Source organism: Lissotriton helveticus, chromosome 7 (genome assembly GCF_964261635.1).
Source record: "Lissotriton helveticus chromosome 7, aLisHel1.1, whole genome shotgun sequence".
NCBI classification, from domain to species: domain Eukaryota; kingdom Metazoa; phylum Chordata; class Amphibia; order Caudata; family Salamandridae; genus Lissotriton; species Lissotriton helveticus.
The window spans coordinates 990,116,987-990,136,496 of NC_136068.1; the positions used below are offsets into that span (position 1 = coordinate 990,116,987).

At 41.5% G+C, this 19,510-nt stretch overlaps 1 protein-coding gene across 1 annotated transcript in view; it reads right to left on the minus strand.

Annotated features, from left to right (window-relative positions):
- Nucleotides 1–18,389, minus strand: part of ATOX1 (antioxidant 1 copper chaperone) — a 71,780-nt gene extending 53,391 nt beyond the window's left edge. The window contains exons 1-2 of the mRNA XM_078653630.1: nt 18,141–18,389; nt 5,589–5,664 (exon numbers count right to left, since the gene is read on the minus strand). Coding sequence (XP_078509756.1) covers nt 5,589–5,664; nt 18,141–18,146 — 82 coding nt within the window. The 5' untranslated portion in view covers nt 18,147–18,389. The remainder of the gene's footprint in view (nt 1–5,588; nt 5,665–18,140) is intronic.
- Between the last annotated feature and the right edge of the window lie 1,121 nt (nt 18,390–19,510).

Below are 19,510 nucleotides of genomic sequence, written 5' to 3' on the forward strand. Positions count from 1 at the left end.
TTGGTGTGAGTAAACCCTGGCGGTATGGACTCTCTAAGGTCCACCCTTACCTAGGGACGTGAAAGTGAAAATAAATAATGAAAAAGTGCAAAAAATTAGAAAGAAAAGCTGTCTTTCTAATAACTCCTGGTTTAGGAGGCTTTTTTAAACCTCACATCACTCACTTAATATTCTTTGCACAGCACTGTCCTTACCCACCAACCCGCTCCGCAGTAGATCTGGCGTTGCAGCACACAGAGGGGATGCTAGATCCCCTCTGTGGGGCCCGATGATGAAGCATGTCATCACTAGGTGGTGAGTGAGGGCTTTCTTCAAAACGCCTTAAGTGAAGTCGTTTCTTGCTCCATATTGATGGTCTCCTTAATTGCTTTGGAATACTCTTGTTTTGTTCATTAGACTGATACTGGGGTGTAAGAGTATCCCACTACCCTACCTCTCCTTTTGTTTTGATATAGTTAAAGAACATCAACATATAAAATAGATTGACAACGATAACAGGGACAGCAGCAAAGTAAATAACATCCAGACACAGTTCAGTTGTGATAATGATTGCATCAGTGCAACTTGACATTGGCATCGGCAAATGCAGTGCAATCTTCGCTCAGTGCTAAGAAAGAAGCTGAAAAAGAGAGAGGGAGAGCTTGCACAGATATGATCAAAAGTACGGCCTATCAGCCAGGGTGACTGAGAAAGACTGCGACCAACACAGAACAAAAGCATGTTTTTGGCACAATAGTATTGTGCTGCTGCCTCGATTTCAAGACTTACAATTGTGCTACTGGTTAATGTTCAAGTGCACTGAAGTAGAAGAAGAGAAATCAGTCTACTGTCACCACGGGGAATGAACGACTGGGAGTAAAAGGCATGTTAACCAGACCTATTTTCCTGTGCACTGGAGCTCACCAAAACACTCTTCTGTATTAACATTCTAAACCATTTTTTCATATTAGGTAGTAGGGTGAGGAAGCACATCCCAAGCCTTGTCAGCAGCAAGATCTACACTGAGGAACTGGCAGGCCAGCCATAATGCATCAGATGCTATCTCACTGCCATTCCTCATTCAGAAAGCCAGGACAGGTAACTTTGATGTAGCAGAGACTGAAGCATGGATTGGATAGCAGATACAGTTTATTAATAAGACTCTTCTGCATTGACATATAGGCCACTAGACACATGTATATTTGCAAGGCAAAAACTCTAAGGAGATGTTTTTTTAACCCAGGTTTTTTTATCCAAAGCTAGGAAAGGAAATGTAGAAAATTTGAAACGTACAAATAAAGTGTAGCACCTACAGAGTACGGGGAATAGGTGCTGGATGGATACTGGTGCAGGATCACAGGGCTGTTTGGTGTGGATTATTAACTAAGGTACAGTTGTGTGGATACTGTTCAGGTGGAGGTAGCGATGTAGGTTGCAGGTGATTGCCAGTAGGACTTATACAGCTAGGTGGCGGTGATAGGATTAAGGCAGCAGTGTAAGGTGTACGTATTTGGGGTAATGAAGAGAAGGAAGCAATATGCGATGGGCTGAACAGCAAATGGGTTTTCAATGGGATATGCGGAGAGGGGTGCTTAGGCAGCCTTGTTTGACGGAGGTATAAGCCACAGAAGATCCATAAAGTAAGGGGTTAAAAAGCGCTGTAGGGTTTTTATGGTCTGGCTTGACAGCACAGCTGTCACCCAACAATGACATGAGATCACTAGGAGAGGGACTTTGGTTCAACCCACCTATTGAGAGCCAGGAGTACATGGTTTGAAGCCATGTGCTTCCACAGAAAAGTGCTTAAACTCCACACAGCTGGGACCGTTTTATTTATTTAGCCAGATTCCAGAGATTGATCTTTTAAGGGCACACACACACGCTAGTAAAGCATCTTGCATAACTAGATAATTTATGGTATTTTTCTCAGGCAGCACCACAGGAGGAAGTCCTAACCTAGGTGGATTAGGTCTGGCTTGACAGTGCAACACTTACCTAACCACTTAACCTACAACAATATTATTCACCAGTTCCTTGGTCCTACGCTAATACATATTCATTCCGGCAGGATCTATTGATTATACTTCACATTACCATATAACATTATTTTAAAGCCAGACCTATTGGCATTGCCAATGCTTGTTTTGGTGATGGCAGCACACGAGTGAAAAGTGGGAGTCTGGAGGAAATATGGTTGGTATGTGTGGCAGTATAAATCCAGTTGCCCCAGAGAGTTCAACCAAGTATGCAAGTTCAACCTCAATGTACCTTTCAATAATAGATTTCATTTTTGGGTGATAAACTGGATTTAAAAAAAAAAAAACACAGAACAGCCAAATATTATGATCGTTTCTAATTGCAAATTACCATTTTTTGCTGTAAGCTTCCACTGGCCACAGTAAAAGTCAGACACTAAAATATTGCCTAACTCCAAAATGAACCACCGACATGGTCGTTGTGAAAGATCTTCCAACGGGGAGGTCAGGCCTTGCAAGTAGATGCAACTGTGACAAATGATCCTCTAACTAACATTTGGGCAGATCAGATCCCAGTCATGGCATTCTATTGGCAATACCTTTCCATAAGCAGTGAATACGACCAGGTGGTGTTTCCTGACATTGGCAGGCATGTGGCGCCGGGTGTGGCGCATGTTGAGACTGGTTAGACTAGGAATGTATATAGGTGTAGATACATCTATTTATTTGTCGTTTTTCTTGTAGTGCGGTGCATCCACTACCTGAGCTCGTGCCAGGTGAGGTGGTGCTGTTCCTTCCCATCACGTGGGTGAGTGAATCTAAATTTGTAAATTTACGAATTGGTGATTTGTGACCGAATTTGACGGTCTTGAGGATGGTCAATAACTGTTTATGACCAGCACAAACTACATAACATTATAATTGATGGCACAACGTGCATGTTATTTAATTTTACTTTTCGACAATGTACCCTTATATATACTTTTTCCTCCTATGTTTAGGATGAGAAGATGATCATACATACACTATTCAAGTGATATGGTTTATTTTGTCTAAATTTAAGCAGTAGCACTAATGGTCCTGAGGAAGCAGCAGGAGATCTCAAGACTCCGTTCGTCTGCAGAAACATGTCGACCTTACATCTCTTTTTAGTGGTCATTTGTTATACTACTAATTTGCACTGTTTTTACTGATTTAGGAGTGTGAGGGTGTATATTAAAAATTGTTTTTCCCGATCACGACCTAATTTTAGAGCCTTCTTCTCTTTCTTTTCACAATACACTTTTTTCTAAATACTGCTACTCAGTTCCCCATTAGACACGCCATTCTTTCACATCTGCATCAACATTGTGGTTACTCCTGCGCATGGTGTATCACCTGCCAGCACAGGTTTTTACCCCTGAATGTGTTATATACATATGTACAAGAGATCCCAGATGATGAAGGGCGGTCTCGATGGTGGACTGATGGGAACTCGTTTTTGTTAAACTATTCCCTGTTGTTTTCTTGTATATTTAGGTACATTGTTCGCGTGGACTCACTGTTAATTAAGGTTGGTGTCAATTCTGTTCAGGGGGTTTAACAGGTAGGGTCTTAAAACTTACCCCTGGGACCTTTCTTTGTGTTTAGTTATTCTATGCAACCCACCAGCGAAAGACAAAGCAGCTATATTCATACTCGAAGGTAGAAGGTCAGGCGACAAAGACATGAGGAGAAAATACACAAGCCGTTGTGGAGCAAACTAAGCCTATTCCAATAGGTCTTTCTGTTCCTGGTTACGGTCACAACATGAATACTTTGATGCCTGGGTATCCTTGTGCCACTGAAGCTGCTGGTATGAGCAGCCTTCTTCCCTCCAGACACTAACATTCCCACAGCACCAGTACTGGATTAGTGTAGGAATACATGTGGCAAATACCAAGGTCTGAGTGACAGGGGAATGTTAATCTTTAATGAGAGCTGAAGGGGCTCTGCTGGGTGCAGACCTTGTTCTCTGAATAGAGGGGCTTCCTGAGGGTAGTGATTCAATAAGGAGACCAAACAGGCGACAGAGGATGGGTGCAATTAGACACGCGGACAGATGCCTTGAACTGTGGAGTAAGTTAAAGCACCACTGCAGTTAGGTGTTTGCTGCTGAATAGACATAGGGATTCATGGTTTCTAATTAACTCTTTCTGAACAGAAGGGTGACCAAGACTTTAATAAATAAAAAAAATGATGACTTTAGAGTTCACACTTGAAAGATTGTGATGCCGGGCTTGGGTAGGAAGGACCTTTTGAAAGGCAGCTATGAAACCATGCAATACAGTCCACAGACTGAGCACGGCATGAATGTCAAGAACAGGCTGAGGTTTAGTACAAAATGGTGCCTTACATCTAGGGTAGCCGTTGAAATGAATAGTGGTCAGTGTGCATTGCCATCTTAGACGGCATGCAAAGGAAGACTGGTAGCATCAGGGCACTGCATCAAATTAGGAGTAACATGGTCTAACTAGAGGCTCAGTATGAGGACAGTACCAGTTACACTTGGGTTAGGGCCAAGACTTCAAACCAACCCTGAAGCGAGTGGGGGTTGGAAATTAAGTACATATTTAAAAAAAAAAAATAGAGTTCACTGGAAAAAAAAGTTACAGCTGAATTATAAATATGAACGCACACAATACAGGTCATAACTCACGGTGTCCACCATGCACAAAACACCTTTTGCCAAAAAGGCACACGCACGCAAAAACATTCAACAGGAGAACAACATGGCGAACACCGCGAATTATGATGTGTTATGGGCATTCATAATCAGAACGGTCAAATGGTAGTTTTACATGTTTAATCCAGAACCAAAACTCCGTTTTTAACTGTTTTTTTCAGTGGAAAACTATATCTCACAAAATGCTTGTACACAGAGCAAATAGAAACAAAAGCAAAATTCTCTATAATCACTGGAAAATGTTGAGAGACTACGGAGAATTCACAACAAATATTATGGCATGATGCACGGCAGTGGAGTAACTCTGTAGAGGCAAAATGCATGAAGCAAGCAGAAACCCTACCTTGCGTTCCACTCCTGTAATACCAATGCAATATTTGGGAAACATCCGTTACAACGCGGATGTTTCCCCGCGGTGCTGTTACGACGCGTCCGTAACAACGCAAGTCGTTACCACGACTTGCGCTGGAGGGCGCTAGAAGATTAAAAATAGTAAATTTACTATTCCAACACCTTCCCTAGTGTCCACGGGGACTGGTGTTAGAATAGTAAATTATACTATTCGACATCCGCGCCCCCAACGCAAGTCGTGGTAACGACTTGCGTTGTAACAGCACGCGTTGTGACGGTACGCGTTGTACCGTCATACATCCCAATATTTTATCCCAAATAGTACATGGGTGCTAGTAGGTATCAACTAGAAAGAAGCAATCAGCAAGCGAGCACACCCACACAATAACACAGCTTATGAATTGTAAGGGCAATCTGTGTTAACGTTTATTTTCCAGTAGGAGACTGTCCCTAATGAACCTACTGATTGAAAATGTAGTTTCACCACAGATTTTCGAGGCTGTGCAGAACGGTTTATTCTCTCTTGCCTCACAAAAATCTTAGGTTAGGACCTTCGCTCTGCTCAAGTCAATACTCACCATCAAGCTTGTTTAGGACCCTGGTGACTGCACTTGAGCAGCCTTCGCATGTCATGTCCACAAAAAACTCCCGCTTCTGCAATATAGAAAACGTAATAAGAGAAAGTCAGAGGGCCGTTATACCACTAGTCAATGTAGAAGGCTATGTACTCAAATACACCTGCAGGGACAATAATCACTGTGAAGGCGGAGAGGCTGTGTGAGTTGTAATAACATCTGAACGGATTAGGCTTAGCATGGTAGCAGATATCTGGTGTATTCTTTATGCACAGTAAGTGGACCAGAATCCCTTTCTGCTGCATTTGACCACTGAACAAGAGAAACACAAATAAGTTGGTCCGTGTTAAACACTGGCACCAATGCACATTAGATCTTAGGGGGTGTTTGAAAGATATACTCTAAGGTAGCAGGATAGACTTGATATTCTGTGGTTTACGACACAAAATAACAAACTTCCAAATATTACATGCAAGGTGTGCTAAGCAGTGTATATAGCGGAGGCTGCAGCAGCAGTGCAAGCACTCCAACAGAGATACATAAAAGAGCAGGTGCAGCACAGGCAGCCATAAGGAAAGAAAAAAAAATAATCAAGATTGGGACAGTATCCTATTGTGGTGTTCCCTGATCCCATCTGTGTTTCTAGGCAGGCAAGGTTGAAGGCAGGGTCCAGCTCTGGGCCGTTATATTCCAAACCATGTTGCAGGAGAGGGCTGCGCAGGGACCAGCTGCAGACACCTATTTTTTTCTCAGATCTAATGTGTCATCAGTCAGAGCATCTTTGTGTGGCAAATGTTAAAAATTGGGCTCCTGGTTGGCTGAGGTATGCACCCAGGCCTGTCAGGAACTACCCCTCTAGTCAGGGTAAGCAAGATACACAGATGAGGTAACATGTGCTCACCCTCTGGCACAGAGCAGGCAGGCTTATCAAAAGAAGCACTACATACAGTAATTGTACAACACGCACAGCAACAAAACGAATACACCATAAAGCCTCCACTGAAATGATATAAATACAGTAAATACTTTTCAGGATATGCAAATTATCAAAAGCAGGTAAAAATAAGCCTTTCTTAAGTTAGGAGCATAAGAAAGTACAATCAAAACACAGTTTTTTTTAGGGTTTTGAGTGTAGGAAGAACACTTGTGTTTTTGACGATTATGCGCGGACATTCCAATAGGGTTGCACGGAGTTTGGCTTCACAAAACAGAGGCTCGGAAGTTATGCGGCTGGCGAGGAGTGGTGCAAGTCATGGCCAACGTGCACAAGCATGCGATATCTTTAGTGAGTCTCCCCGGGACCACCCCGGTCCTTTGTACACAGAACCTTCTCCAGGCGCTCGACTCAAGCAAGGCGAACCGCTGACTGGAGGGCTGTGCCTCTCTCCCAACACACTGCACATTTGAAACACAGAACAAGTGGGCGATCAGAAATAGTCAGCTGCAAACACCAACAAGCATTGAAAATGCAATATGTCTCGCCTTTGATTAAGTTAAAGCCATTTGCTTTGCTAATAGTATTCTATTCTAGTTTAATTATTTAGTGTATGTTGTAATATGAGCATATTTTGCTCTCCCCTCGCCCCTTTCTTCTGCCTCATGCTATTGTAGACTTATTTCAAAAAAGATCGAATCAAGGTGCAAGGTGTTTTAATTTTCACCACACCTGTCCTAAACATTCGTTAGCTCATTACTCAGAACATGAATATATACACATTACACACAAATTCAATATGCCCAAAGGGGAGAGGGGAAAGTGCAGGGGAAAGAGATATACATTTCTTGATAGTTCAACATCACTATTCAAAAATTTTTCAATTGCGTATGACCATATTTTAGAATCACAAGAAAAAGTTACATAGATCCCCGGAGGTGGGGTCAACAACAGTGTGTGAACATCAACATAATATTTTTTATACAGAATCTCTTATTTAGCTATATACATTAGACTGTTCTAGTTAGTAGAGAAAGTCTACGTTTCGACCCATAGGATGTAGGACAGTAGATCCTTACTACGCGGGTCTTCGTCAGGACGTGAGGGAAGGGGAGGAAGGAAGGGCTGTTCCTGCTCAGGAGTCAGATAATGGCCTGATAACACATAGTTCTGGCCGTGGCCGTGTGGAATAGTGGAATTGGCTGTACCTCTGCAGTAGTGCTGTGTAGGATCATTGAATGGGTGTCATTGTAGCTGTTTTTTATATTTTGTAGATTGGGTCCATACAGCGTCAATTTCATCAATAAATCCAGAATAAATTGTATAAGGAACGTGCGAGCCAGCGTCTGTCCCGGTCAGAGCACAGTCAAGATGTGCTGATAAAACGTAATCCGTATAGAGAAAGCTGTATCTCTGCTTTAGTATGGAATCCTTCAATGCGCTGTCATTGTGGTAGGAGGGTTTTAGTCGTGAATTAGGTCCACAAAACGTCCACGCTCCATCACTTACTCCGAAGTAATTTTGGTAAGCGCGCGTGCGAGGCAGCGTCTAGCCCGGTCCCGGAAAAATCAGGATTTTTCCGGGACCGGGCTAGACGCTGCCTCGCACGCGCGCTTACCAAAATTACTTCGGAGTAAGTGATGGAGCGTGGACGTTTTGTGGACCTAATTCACGACTAAAACCCTCCTACCACAATGACAGCGCATTGAAGGATTCCATACTAAAGCAGAGATACAGCTTTCTCTATACGGATTACGTTTTATCAGCACATCTTGACTGTGCTCTGACCGGGACAGACGCTGGCTCGCACGTTCCTTATACAATTTATTCTGGATTTATTGATGAAATTGACGCTGTATGGACCCAATCTACAAAATATAAAAAACAGCTACAATGACACCCATTCAATGATCCTACACAGCACTACTGCAGAGGTACAGCCAATTCCACTATTCCACACGGCCACGGCCACAACTATGTGTTATCAGGCCATTATCTGACTCCTGAGCAGGAACAGCCCTTCCTTCCTCCCCTTCCCTCACGTCCTGACGAAGACCCGCGTAGTAAGGATCTACTGTCCTACATCCTATGGGTCGAAATGTAGACTTTCTCTACTAACTTGAACTCCTACAGAACAGTCTAATGTATATAGCTAAATAGGAGATTCTGTATAAAAAATATTATGTTGATGTTCACACACTGTTGTTGACCCCACCTCCGGGGATCTATGTAACTTTTTCTTGTGATTCTAAAATATGGTCATACGCAATTGAAAAATTTTTGAATAGTGATGTTGAACTATCAAGAAATGTATATCTCTTTCCCCTGCACTTTCCCCTCTCCCCTTTGGGCATATTGAATTTGTGTGTAATGTGTATATATTCATGTTCTGAGTAATGAGCTAACGAATGTTTAGGACAGGTGTGGTGAAAATTAAAACACCTTGCACCTTGATTCGATCTTTTTTGAAATAATTCAACTCAACATACTGTGAATTTAATTTGTTGTGTTCTGTCTGGGACCCTTTCTTTACATACCGAGCAATTACCCAGGTCCCACTGACTATATGGGTTCAACCCCAAAATTTAAAATATATCATGCTATTGTAATCCTCACTATACGAAATTAACACACATACTATTCTTCCATTCATTCTCCTTCCAAATCTGAAACCCTGCTCTTTTCCTACTAACGCTATGCTTTAAACTACAACGCAGCTAACAAAACAATTCTAACTACATACAACTGCAACATATCACAAATATACACTAAATAATGCAAAACTAGAATACAATACCATTATTTTCAATGCTTGCTTTTTTAGGCAGAGGCAACTGGTGCTCATGTAAAGCACTCTGATACCTTTGTGTCAAGTTTGCGCTATATAAAACTCAGGAAAAAATAAATATACGTTCATTCTACACCCCGCTCCAATTGCGTGCGTGTGGACTATGCACAGAATCAAGATAAGCCTGTTGTGGCATCTCAGAAGCATATTGTATCCACTGTGCTTGGATATGCTCCCCTATAGCTACTAATTGGTCCAAAATATTTGGTACTATCACCTTTTCCTAAACTGGCTCGACTGAGTTGCACTTAAAATATAGTACAGGAGAAGTGCTGCTATGTGTCCATTGATCCACTGTTGGCAATGAGACTGGCAGCTTGCCACAGGGCGAGGGACAATCCGCCTGCGATGGCAGGCAGAATGGTTGCAGGACTTAACATACTGTCAACAGCAGAACACATTATCTTTTGATTCCACCTATGAACAGACTGACATTTGGGATCCACTGCATAACTGTCTCTTCAGAAAAGGCACGCTCACTCCTGGTGGACACCCAGGCTGACAGTGCTAATAAGGCTGTTCTGCTCGCTAACAGCTGTACCTGGTCACACAATAGTGGCTAGTTCCTCCGGGGGAGGCCGGATCATCGGTGGACATTAATGTGGCATATGTGACCGATAGGTCTAGCATTGTATAAACCCTCGCTGTTTCAGGTGGCTAGTTTGCGTGGACGCAGCCCTCTTGGATTGTAAGCGTCAATCTCTACTCGGCCTGGTTCATTGTTTATGTGAACACTGTATTCTATGTGTGCTGTAATGCAGGGCATTGTCCTGGAGATTGTGTATGGCAGTGTTGTTTACATTGCTTTGTTATTCTAAGCTGTTGTATCTACCCACTGAAACTTAATAAATAAAAATTGCAATAAAAAAAAGAAAAAAAAGTATACCTTTAGTAAAAACGAGGATAACACACAGAATCTTTTGTCCAACTATCTCTCAAGAGCATCGCTCACCGCATGTCTATTTCACACTTTACTGAATCAGTAAATTGTTGTTACCAAACGTAAATCACAAAGCAAAGCATCAATGTTTTTAGTGACTAGCTTGTGCCTTAAAATAAGCAAAAACATGCCTCAATTGCAAAACCAATTGGATGCGCATCATTCTGCACAAGTTCTTAACATTTGATCCAACTTGAGTTATACAGATTGCAAAGGTTTGCTCATTTCTTGAACAAACATATGGTCAATCAAAATGCCTTGTTCAGTTACCAGCTTTTTGTGAGGGATTTCGAACATTTCGAAACTGAAATCACGTAACTGCTGCATCGCTAGAAACAGGAAGCTTGATCCTGCAATGCTTCACTCTGCCTCGAAGCTGGGAAATCGTAAAATGTTGGAACCGAAAACGCCCAAAGAGGTGATTAGCCAATCATTTACAGCACGTGAGATTCCAACTGGGAGGCTGTTAAGTGGAATGTCTGATCCTCTTAAGTAAATAGGCATTTCTGTTGACTTTGCCAGCATAGCTTTTTCGAGCCTAGTCTGAAGCTATAGTTGCAAGGGCTTACAAATACAATAACAGAAATGTCTTTCTTCCCTAATGAATTTTCCTATCACTAATTGTGCCTTCTTTTGCGATTTTCCCGATTTGACAATCTAGTGATGATGTATTCTCTCTAAAGGTCAATGTTCTTAATACGTCATGCGTGGTCCTGAAAGGCAGTCAGTGAAACTACCAGTGCATACTTCACAATTACTGCAACATAACGAATGACACCAACAACTTTTTGTAGACATTTTTAGTAGCAAGTTAACGGATTACACAGGCTGAGTTAACTCCCGGGCAATTTAGGTGTCAGTGTGAACTCAGCGAACAGCTGACACCCATGCTGAAAAGGCTACCACTTTTCTATTGACAACCAAACCAATACCATTACATTTTATTTATAGCTCATTAAATGTAAAGGGGTTGCCACTCCTGCCGTCAAACACCTAACAAGTCAAAGTAATATCAAGCAAGGTCTGCCCCACAGTCGATAATCCGCGGAAAATTATAACTATAAAACTTGTAAAGCTATATGAAATACAAATTTAAAGTTCACCTGTTGTGTCGTGAATGCAGGTAGGATTTGATATGTAATAGGTTGAACCCTTTATAGTGAAGGAAGGACTGTATTTTTGGGAGGGTAATGCGGGTCTGCAAAGTCACCCTAAGGAAGTCAATTGTGGCATTTTGCAAGTGTGACTATAATTGAAAAGAGAGTGATGCTGTCTAAATAAGGATGTGTTGGCTGGTATGCAAGTCTATTTTATTCACTCAGAGACCGACTCTTTCACTCACCCTAAAACTGATTATTTACAATCACAAGGGCTCCGCCATCCCACCTAAGGATTTAACCCCCCCAACACACACAAAAAAGCAACTTCTAATGGACTTACTTCGTATGCCTCAAGGGTTCTTCTGCCTTTCCACTCAATGTGGCAGTCTAAAGTTTAGGGTTGAAAAAATTGCATTTTCACAATGAAAAAAAAGGTTATTTCTTTAACATTAATGTTTTGAGGGGCATTTATTCTAAGTAATTGTTTCTAAACATTAACTTAAAAACGATCAAGAAAACACCACTACCTTGACGACACTGACATCAGTGAAACAAGGAAAAGGTTTGTCACGTGGACTGTATATAGACAATGTCGTTATAAGCGAAGTAACATTACTGCCATGTAAGCCATATACAAATTACGTTTGTATAGCCTACGTACTGAAATAAGTTCCTCCAAGGTGCATGCAAACTGATCGCTCAAAAAAAATAAAACACTGAAATTCTAAATATTTGCCTAGGATCACACAATTTGGTCAAGTGACGAACGTGAGCCCATTTATATATATTGCGAACTTTGCCTGACAATATTAGAGCACTTTAGGAAAGCACAATCCCTTGTTACATATTTTTAGGCACATGGATATTTTGTGATTTGCCCTAAATCACAGGGAGACTGAGACTGGGATTCGAACCTGCCTCAGCTCCAAGGTCTGCAGCTGTAGATGCTAACCACATTGTAGTGACATCTTCATAAAGGGGACGAACTCCTTGAAATGGTATTCAGGTATTTATTCGAGATGAACTTCAGGAGAAGCAAAGTGCATGCAGTAACACAAACAGGAACAGCATAAATGAGATCATAGCATTCCTATTCAGTACAGAGCAATGCAGTAGATTCCATTACACATAATAATTCTAACAGCTCTTAAAGTAACATGCAATCACCACACATCCCCCTTCTTTAAAACACAAAAGAAGGAAGAATAAATAATAATCACTGAAGAACAAAATCATCAAATTTGCCAGGAGTTCGAATAGGTCTACCAAAACTGCTAGACTTAACAACACCAGCATTGAGTGAGTCCTGTGCAGACGGAAGGTCGGAAACAACATCTGCAGGATTCTCAAGATGAGGACAAGGACCACCCCTAGTATTTGCATCAGGACAGAGAGGTGCGAGAGAACGATTGAGACACTCAGGAACAGAAGAACTAGTTCCAGGCACAACCGCATCATCAAAAGAATCAACAACATCCCGCACATCCCCCTCCTTTAGATTTGAAAAGACATTCAACCACCAATAATCCCTACATACATGCTCACAGCTTTTTGCAGTAACACCCTGCTTGGCTAAAGCTATGCGACTCATGTGATGAATGCTTCCATCCTCCAACTGAACGGTGTTCCTCATAACCCTAGTGATACGCATAGGATCTGAGAACCTGGATTCCAATTTACCAGATCTTCTTCCAGACTTTACTCTGGCCCACTGTCCAACTTTTACAGACACTTCTCTAGTACCATGTTTGCTATCAAAAAGCTCCTTATTCTTATCCTGTGAGGTAGTAATGGCGTGTTTAACACGATCAGTATCCCAAAGATACCTTTGGCTCCTGCCCATCCAACCTGGGTTGATTTTACAATGGGGAAATCTCCCACGCATCAAACCGAAAGGGCTCTCACCAACAGTGTCATGAATGGTAATCCTATATGACCAAATAAGTTTGTTCAATTCATCCTCAAAATTCTTATTAGCTCTTTTTGCCAATTGCAAAACCCCTTTTATAACTCTGTTGACTCTTTCAACGACAGAATTACCCCTAGGGTGATACAAAGCTGTAAACTTCTGTTCAATTCCAATATTGTCCAAAAATACCTTCATAGCCTCAGACTTAAATTGGACGCCATTGTCCGTTAAAATTGAGGCTGGAAAACCCTCTTTCAAAAAACATCTTTCCAGAAATCTAATTACTGCTTTAGTATCCACAACATGAACAATGTCAACTTCCAACCATCTAGAAAAAAGATCAACTAAAACTAAAATATACTTCAAAGAACCATCCTGCCAACACACAGGTCCAAGAATGTCTAATGCAACACATTCCCAAGGTAAATTAGGACACCCTAAAGACGACAAAGGGGGATTCAAGGTCTTCTGAGTTTTGTCTGCTTGCTCACAACTGATACACTCACGAACTTTTCTCTCTATATCGATGTCAATTCTAGGCCACCAATACAAAATTTTAATGTTTCTTTTGGTACGAGCTATACCAGGGTGTCCTTCATGGCCAATATCGATAATCTTGTTCCTGATGCCAGATGGGGGAACAATTCTTCCAGCTCTGCAGACAAAATCGCTTTCAACACTTAACTCGTCCCTGACCTCCCAAAATGGCCTTAAATTAGGATCGGCCTTAGATTCATTAGACCATCCACTAACAATTCTCTCCTTGACCTCATGCAAAACTGCGTCATCTTGGTACTCCTTCTGCCAGACTTGTTTAGAAAGACCAGGAACATCATCAAAAACACCAGCCACACAGTAATCCTTCCATGGATCATTGTCTAATTCTCTGAGCGGTAAAGAAAACCGGCTCAAAAAATCAGCTATGACATTTTTGGTACCAGGCACATACTTCACATCGTATACATAATCCTGTAATCTCATTGACAATCTAGCAATCCTGGCAGAAGCTCTGGAAAGACCATCAGTGGTTAGTAGTTTCGTTAAAGGTTTGTGATCAGACCTTAGTAAAAATTTCTTCCCCCATACATATTTTCTGTAATGCTCCATGGCCCACACACATGCCAATGCCTCTCGCTCTATTACCGAATACTTTACTTCGGAAGGTGACAATGAACGAGAAGCAAAAGCTATAATTACTTCATTCCCTGAACTAGTTACTTGTGTGAGAACACCACCAATGCCAGTAGCACTTGCATCCGTGGTTATAATGGATTCGGCATGAGGATCAAAACCTTGTAGTGATGGTGCCTGTGCAATGTCTCTCTTTATGTTTTCAAACGCTTGTTGGCAAACATCAGTCCATTCAAACACAACCTTGTTTTTCATCAAAAGACGCATATCGTACGTCTTCTGGGAAAAATTATTTACAAACTTCGCATAGAATTCTGCTAAACCCAAAAAGGATCGCAGATCGTCCTTGGATTTGGGTGCAGAAGCTTCAAGAATGGCCTCAACTAATTCTGTCTTGGGTCTGATACCGAAAGTGCCAATCTCATGTCCCAAGTATGTAAGGGACTCTTCTGAGAACTTACATTTGGTTCCTTCAGCCACCAGACCATTGCTTCTAAGTATTTCTAGGACTTCTCTAAGGATAGAGTCATGATGCGTTTTATCTCTCCCCATAATTAAAATATCGTCCTGGAAAAATACGACCTCAGGGATATGGCTGAAGAGATTAGACATCAAACGCTGAAATACTGCAGCGGCTGACGCTAGGCCAAAAGGCATTCGCTTAAACCTATAACAGCCAAAAGGTGTGCAGAAAGATGTGAAATGCCTACTGTTTTTGTCTAGGACAACCTGATGATATGCAGCTGATAAGTCCAGTGTAGAAAACCATTTTGCGTTTCGTGTCAAGGAGAGCATTTCATCAATCCTTGGTAAGGGAAATTGGTCCACCAAAATGTTATTGTTGAGGTATCTTAAATCTACACAGAGACGGGCCTTGCCATTGGACTTGCGAGCTACGACCAAGGGCGAAACCCACTCAGCTGCTTCAACGGGCTCAATCACTTCATTGTCTAACATTTTGTCCAATTCCCCTTTAACTTCATCACGTATTATAAAAGGTATATTTCTAGCTTTATGCACTTTCGGGATTGCACCTTCTTTTAAATGGATACAATGAGTAAAACCTTTGAGTTTTCCCATATGACCCGAAAATACCTCAGGAAACTCCTTAAGTACCCACTTCTTTGTATCTTCAGACTCACATGAAATCAAGACTTGTTCTTTGCTATTGGGGTTAAGAATGATATCTAGGGATTTCTGGTCCTTCCAACCTAAAACGGATGGACCAACTCTAGCCACATACAACTTTCCGATTGCTTTCCTTTCTTTAAAACGGAAAATTAGTGTTCTAAAACCTAAAAAATCAATATCATTCCCAGTATAGCTTTCAGCGGAAACATCATTGGTTTCTAACCAAGGGCCTATTTTGTCCACAAACTGATCCCTCCAAACATCTTGTGAAACAATTGTGTAAGGGGATCCGGAATCTGCAGCCACCTGGATGACAATACCTCCTACTGATATTAGGCACAACGGTTTAGATGAGGAAGAACCTGTAATGTTTACTACCACATCTTTTCTTTTTATCAGATTAACATGTGAATCATTCTCTGAGGAAGATGAATTGTTATCACTATCTTCTTGAACACAAGCTATTTTGCTTTTGGGTTTTTGTTTAGATTTGCGATTACAAACCCTTGAAAAGTGTCCAATTAAACCACACTCTAAACACTTAGCCGCTTTGGCTGGACATCTCTCATACGTGGCGGAATGCGCATAACTACCACACCTGTAACATATTACATTGCTAAAGGTTTTCTGTTCCTTGTTTTCATACTTTTTTTTGTCAAAACGATTCGGTTTTTTCCTTTCGAATTTTTTCTGACTGGTATAAAAATTATTTTTCTCCACAATCTTACCAACCACTTCTTCCTTTTTATCTTGTGACAAAGTAACTTTAGCACACCTTTCTGATAGTTCAGCTTTTTTCACTAAAGCGATAATATCTTTCAAGCAATTATCACCCTCCACCCACAATTTCTCTTGCAATGTTCTATTTTTAGAGTACATAACAATCTGATCTCTAATCAGATCGTCATGCAACTGCGCAAATTTGCATTTTGCAGCTAACTTTTTCAAACTAGAAACATACTCTTCAATGGACTCATGTTTTTGCTGCTTCCTATGGAAAAAGGAATGTCTGGTGACAGCAATACATACTACAGGAGAAAAATGGTCATCAAGATCTACAATGGAAGCTTTAAACACATCCAAATCTCCATCTGCATTTTGATGTTTGTGCATTTCATTAAAAATACGAGTTGTGCCCATCTCGTTGCCAATTCTGTTGTGACATCTTCATAAAGGGGACGAACTCCTTGAAATGGTATTCAGGTATTTATTCGAGATGAACTTCAGGAGAAGCAAAGTGCATGCAGTAACACAAACAGGAACAGCATAAATGAGATCATAGCATTCCTATTCAGTACAGAGCAATGCAGTAGATTCCATTACACATAATAATTCTAACAGCTCTTAAAGTAACATGCAATCACCACACACATCTACCCACCACATAAAAACATTCATCATTTTAAATCACACTTGAAGCGTAATGGAAGGCAGTGTGCCGTATTTTATGGCAATATTGCCAGCTTCCTTTGTCTTAACAAAACAAGCACTTATGCACTTGCAAATCCAACAGATCTCGCCTTTGGGGCCTATTGTATTTGCCACGGTTTTAGGCGATGCTTCACAGCACTGCTGATTCTCAACAGCATGGCTATAGGGGGAAAGAAAAAAAATGATGCGACTTTTTCCCCCCTTACTCTGTTAAAAAACTGCTAATCAGTACAACAAAAAGTTGTTCCACAAAAGGCAGCAATGGAAGGTCTAAAAGCCAGACAAAGAGAGAGATGGTAAGTAAGGAGACTGTGATCCAAGGGAGGGACTAAGACAAGACTGGCAAACTGTAATACGGAAAGCCATTGAATAAAAAGCAAGCAAATGACAGTGAAAGTAAAGCCAACGAATAATAAGCCCATGCAAGTGCTCAAAAAGCCCAAAATAGGGCTTGTGAAACCGGACCGCTGCTCTGTCTGGTAGGCTCCACCTAAACAGGCAATTATTGGGAGGTGCTCAACACTTTATTGATAGCAATTAAGAAGATTAGCAAAGCAGCCCAGAGATAATGCTCAAGGAGAATACAGATCTTCATCAAACATACGATATGTGTACCTCAGCTGGCCATGGGAAGACATTCGTTTACATATACTACAATGATTCATCTGAAAAGAAGAGCAGGCACCCCACCCCCAAGGTTCTGAGAATGGCACACAATGACAAAGCTGTGCAAACTTGTATAACCTGTATATTCCGTATAGCCTGTCCAAATAAGAGATCTGAAGTTAAAATTAAGGCACTGTGAGTTTCTCACAGTGCCTGTCAGTGGGTCAAACAGGTTTCAGAATACATGGGCATTTGCCTTTCTGCAGCAGCACCCAGAGGCAACCATTGTGGTTCCTGCTGGATTTAGGTGTACGTGTGTTGTTGTGTTGTATATCCGAATGCAATAACAAAACGCGCAGATAGGACTCAAAATACCTTCTGGGTGGCACACTATGACAATCACAGAAATTTAGTCTACGTCAAACCTTTAATTACACAGACCAAGCCCCCTTTAGAGACACTCCAACAAACACAGTAATTTCATCCCACTTACAGCACTGATCCCTCCATCCCAAAACCACTCACCGGCATTTCTCTGTCTCTTTCTCTCCACAGCACACACCGAATCTGTTCTTACGAGCCCGACAGAGTAAATAGAACAACAAATCCCATTCCACCTCACTTCCGCTTCCGACGTCTCGCTGATGGAGTTTACTGACCACGCCTTCATATCCGGGAACTGTGTTCCTTCGTGCCGCTGCACTTTCTGGTAAAGGGCATTCAGGAATACGTCGAACCGCGGCCATTTTAGAGCTTATATTTGAACCCAGTGAGACGACACGGTGCGGCGGAGCCGTCACGGGCGGAACTCGATTTACGATCCACATAGCGTCAGCATTCTGTCAACTCACCGTCACCTTCTTTTTATAATGATATTCACCCTATTAAAAACAACGTTTCCATAAACTCCCCACCGTTTGTAAACCTACTGCACATTAAGGTGTCATTTCTAAGGAACATCGAAATGCCAAAAGTTATTTTTCTTTGATCGTTAGCTCTAGACTTTCTAATTAAAATCACAGCGAAACCACATTGTTCCGCACCAAAGCAAAGCCCTGTAAGAAATCCTAACGTGGCTATAAATGCAGAACTTTTTTCCATTATGCCATTGTAATTAAGCTCAGCCTAATTTCTTGGGTTCGGTATTGATACAAGCCTCAACATGCCAAACCTGGTAGTAGTAGTCCTGCCAAGTATCGATTGATTGATTGATAGGCTTTATTTCGGTATGCAAATACCATAAAAGCAATACAAAAATACGATATGTAAAAATGACATATACCATTTTATACACAATTGATAAAAACAAGTACAAAAGTTGACTAGACATATTAAAACAAGGATTAAATTGACACGGAAAGCCTTCTATTGCGAATCAACCAAGCCCATTTCAGAAATTTTGACACAGCACATACAATCACGGGTGATGTGTCAGTCTTTAAAATGCGCATCGCCACTATACACTGACGAATGCCCAGCAGTCTACAGAGTGGTTTGAGCCAACAAATCCGTGGCCCACGATAGTCCGGGCATTCAAATAAAATGTGGACAACTGACTCTACACAAGTGGGACAGGATGCACAAAAGGGAGAAAGTTGATTAGGGCCCTTCCAGCGGGCGACTACCTCTCCTACTGGTAAAGTCCCCACACAAAACTTAAAATACAGAGTGCGGTCAAGCGGGATGGTAATATTGTCTAGGTAGGTTTCGTATGCCACCACCTCCTTAGTTCTCACAAAGGCTACTGTTGTGTTGCAATGGCGTGAGTCTAGATGTAATTTCGCAGAGACCCAATTCCAGTACAACTTTTTAATAGTAGCCTTAGGTGGGGCAGATTTTGTAGACCAAGCGTCAGGTAGCCCTATCTCCATTAGTAGTCAGTTCAGTTCAGTAAA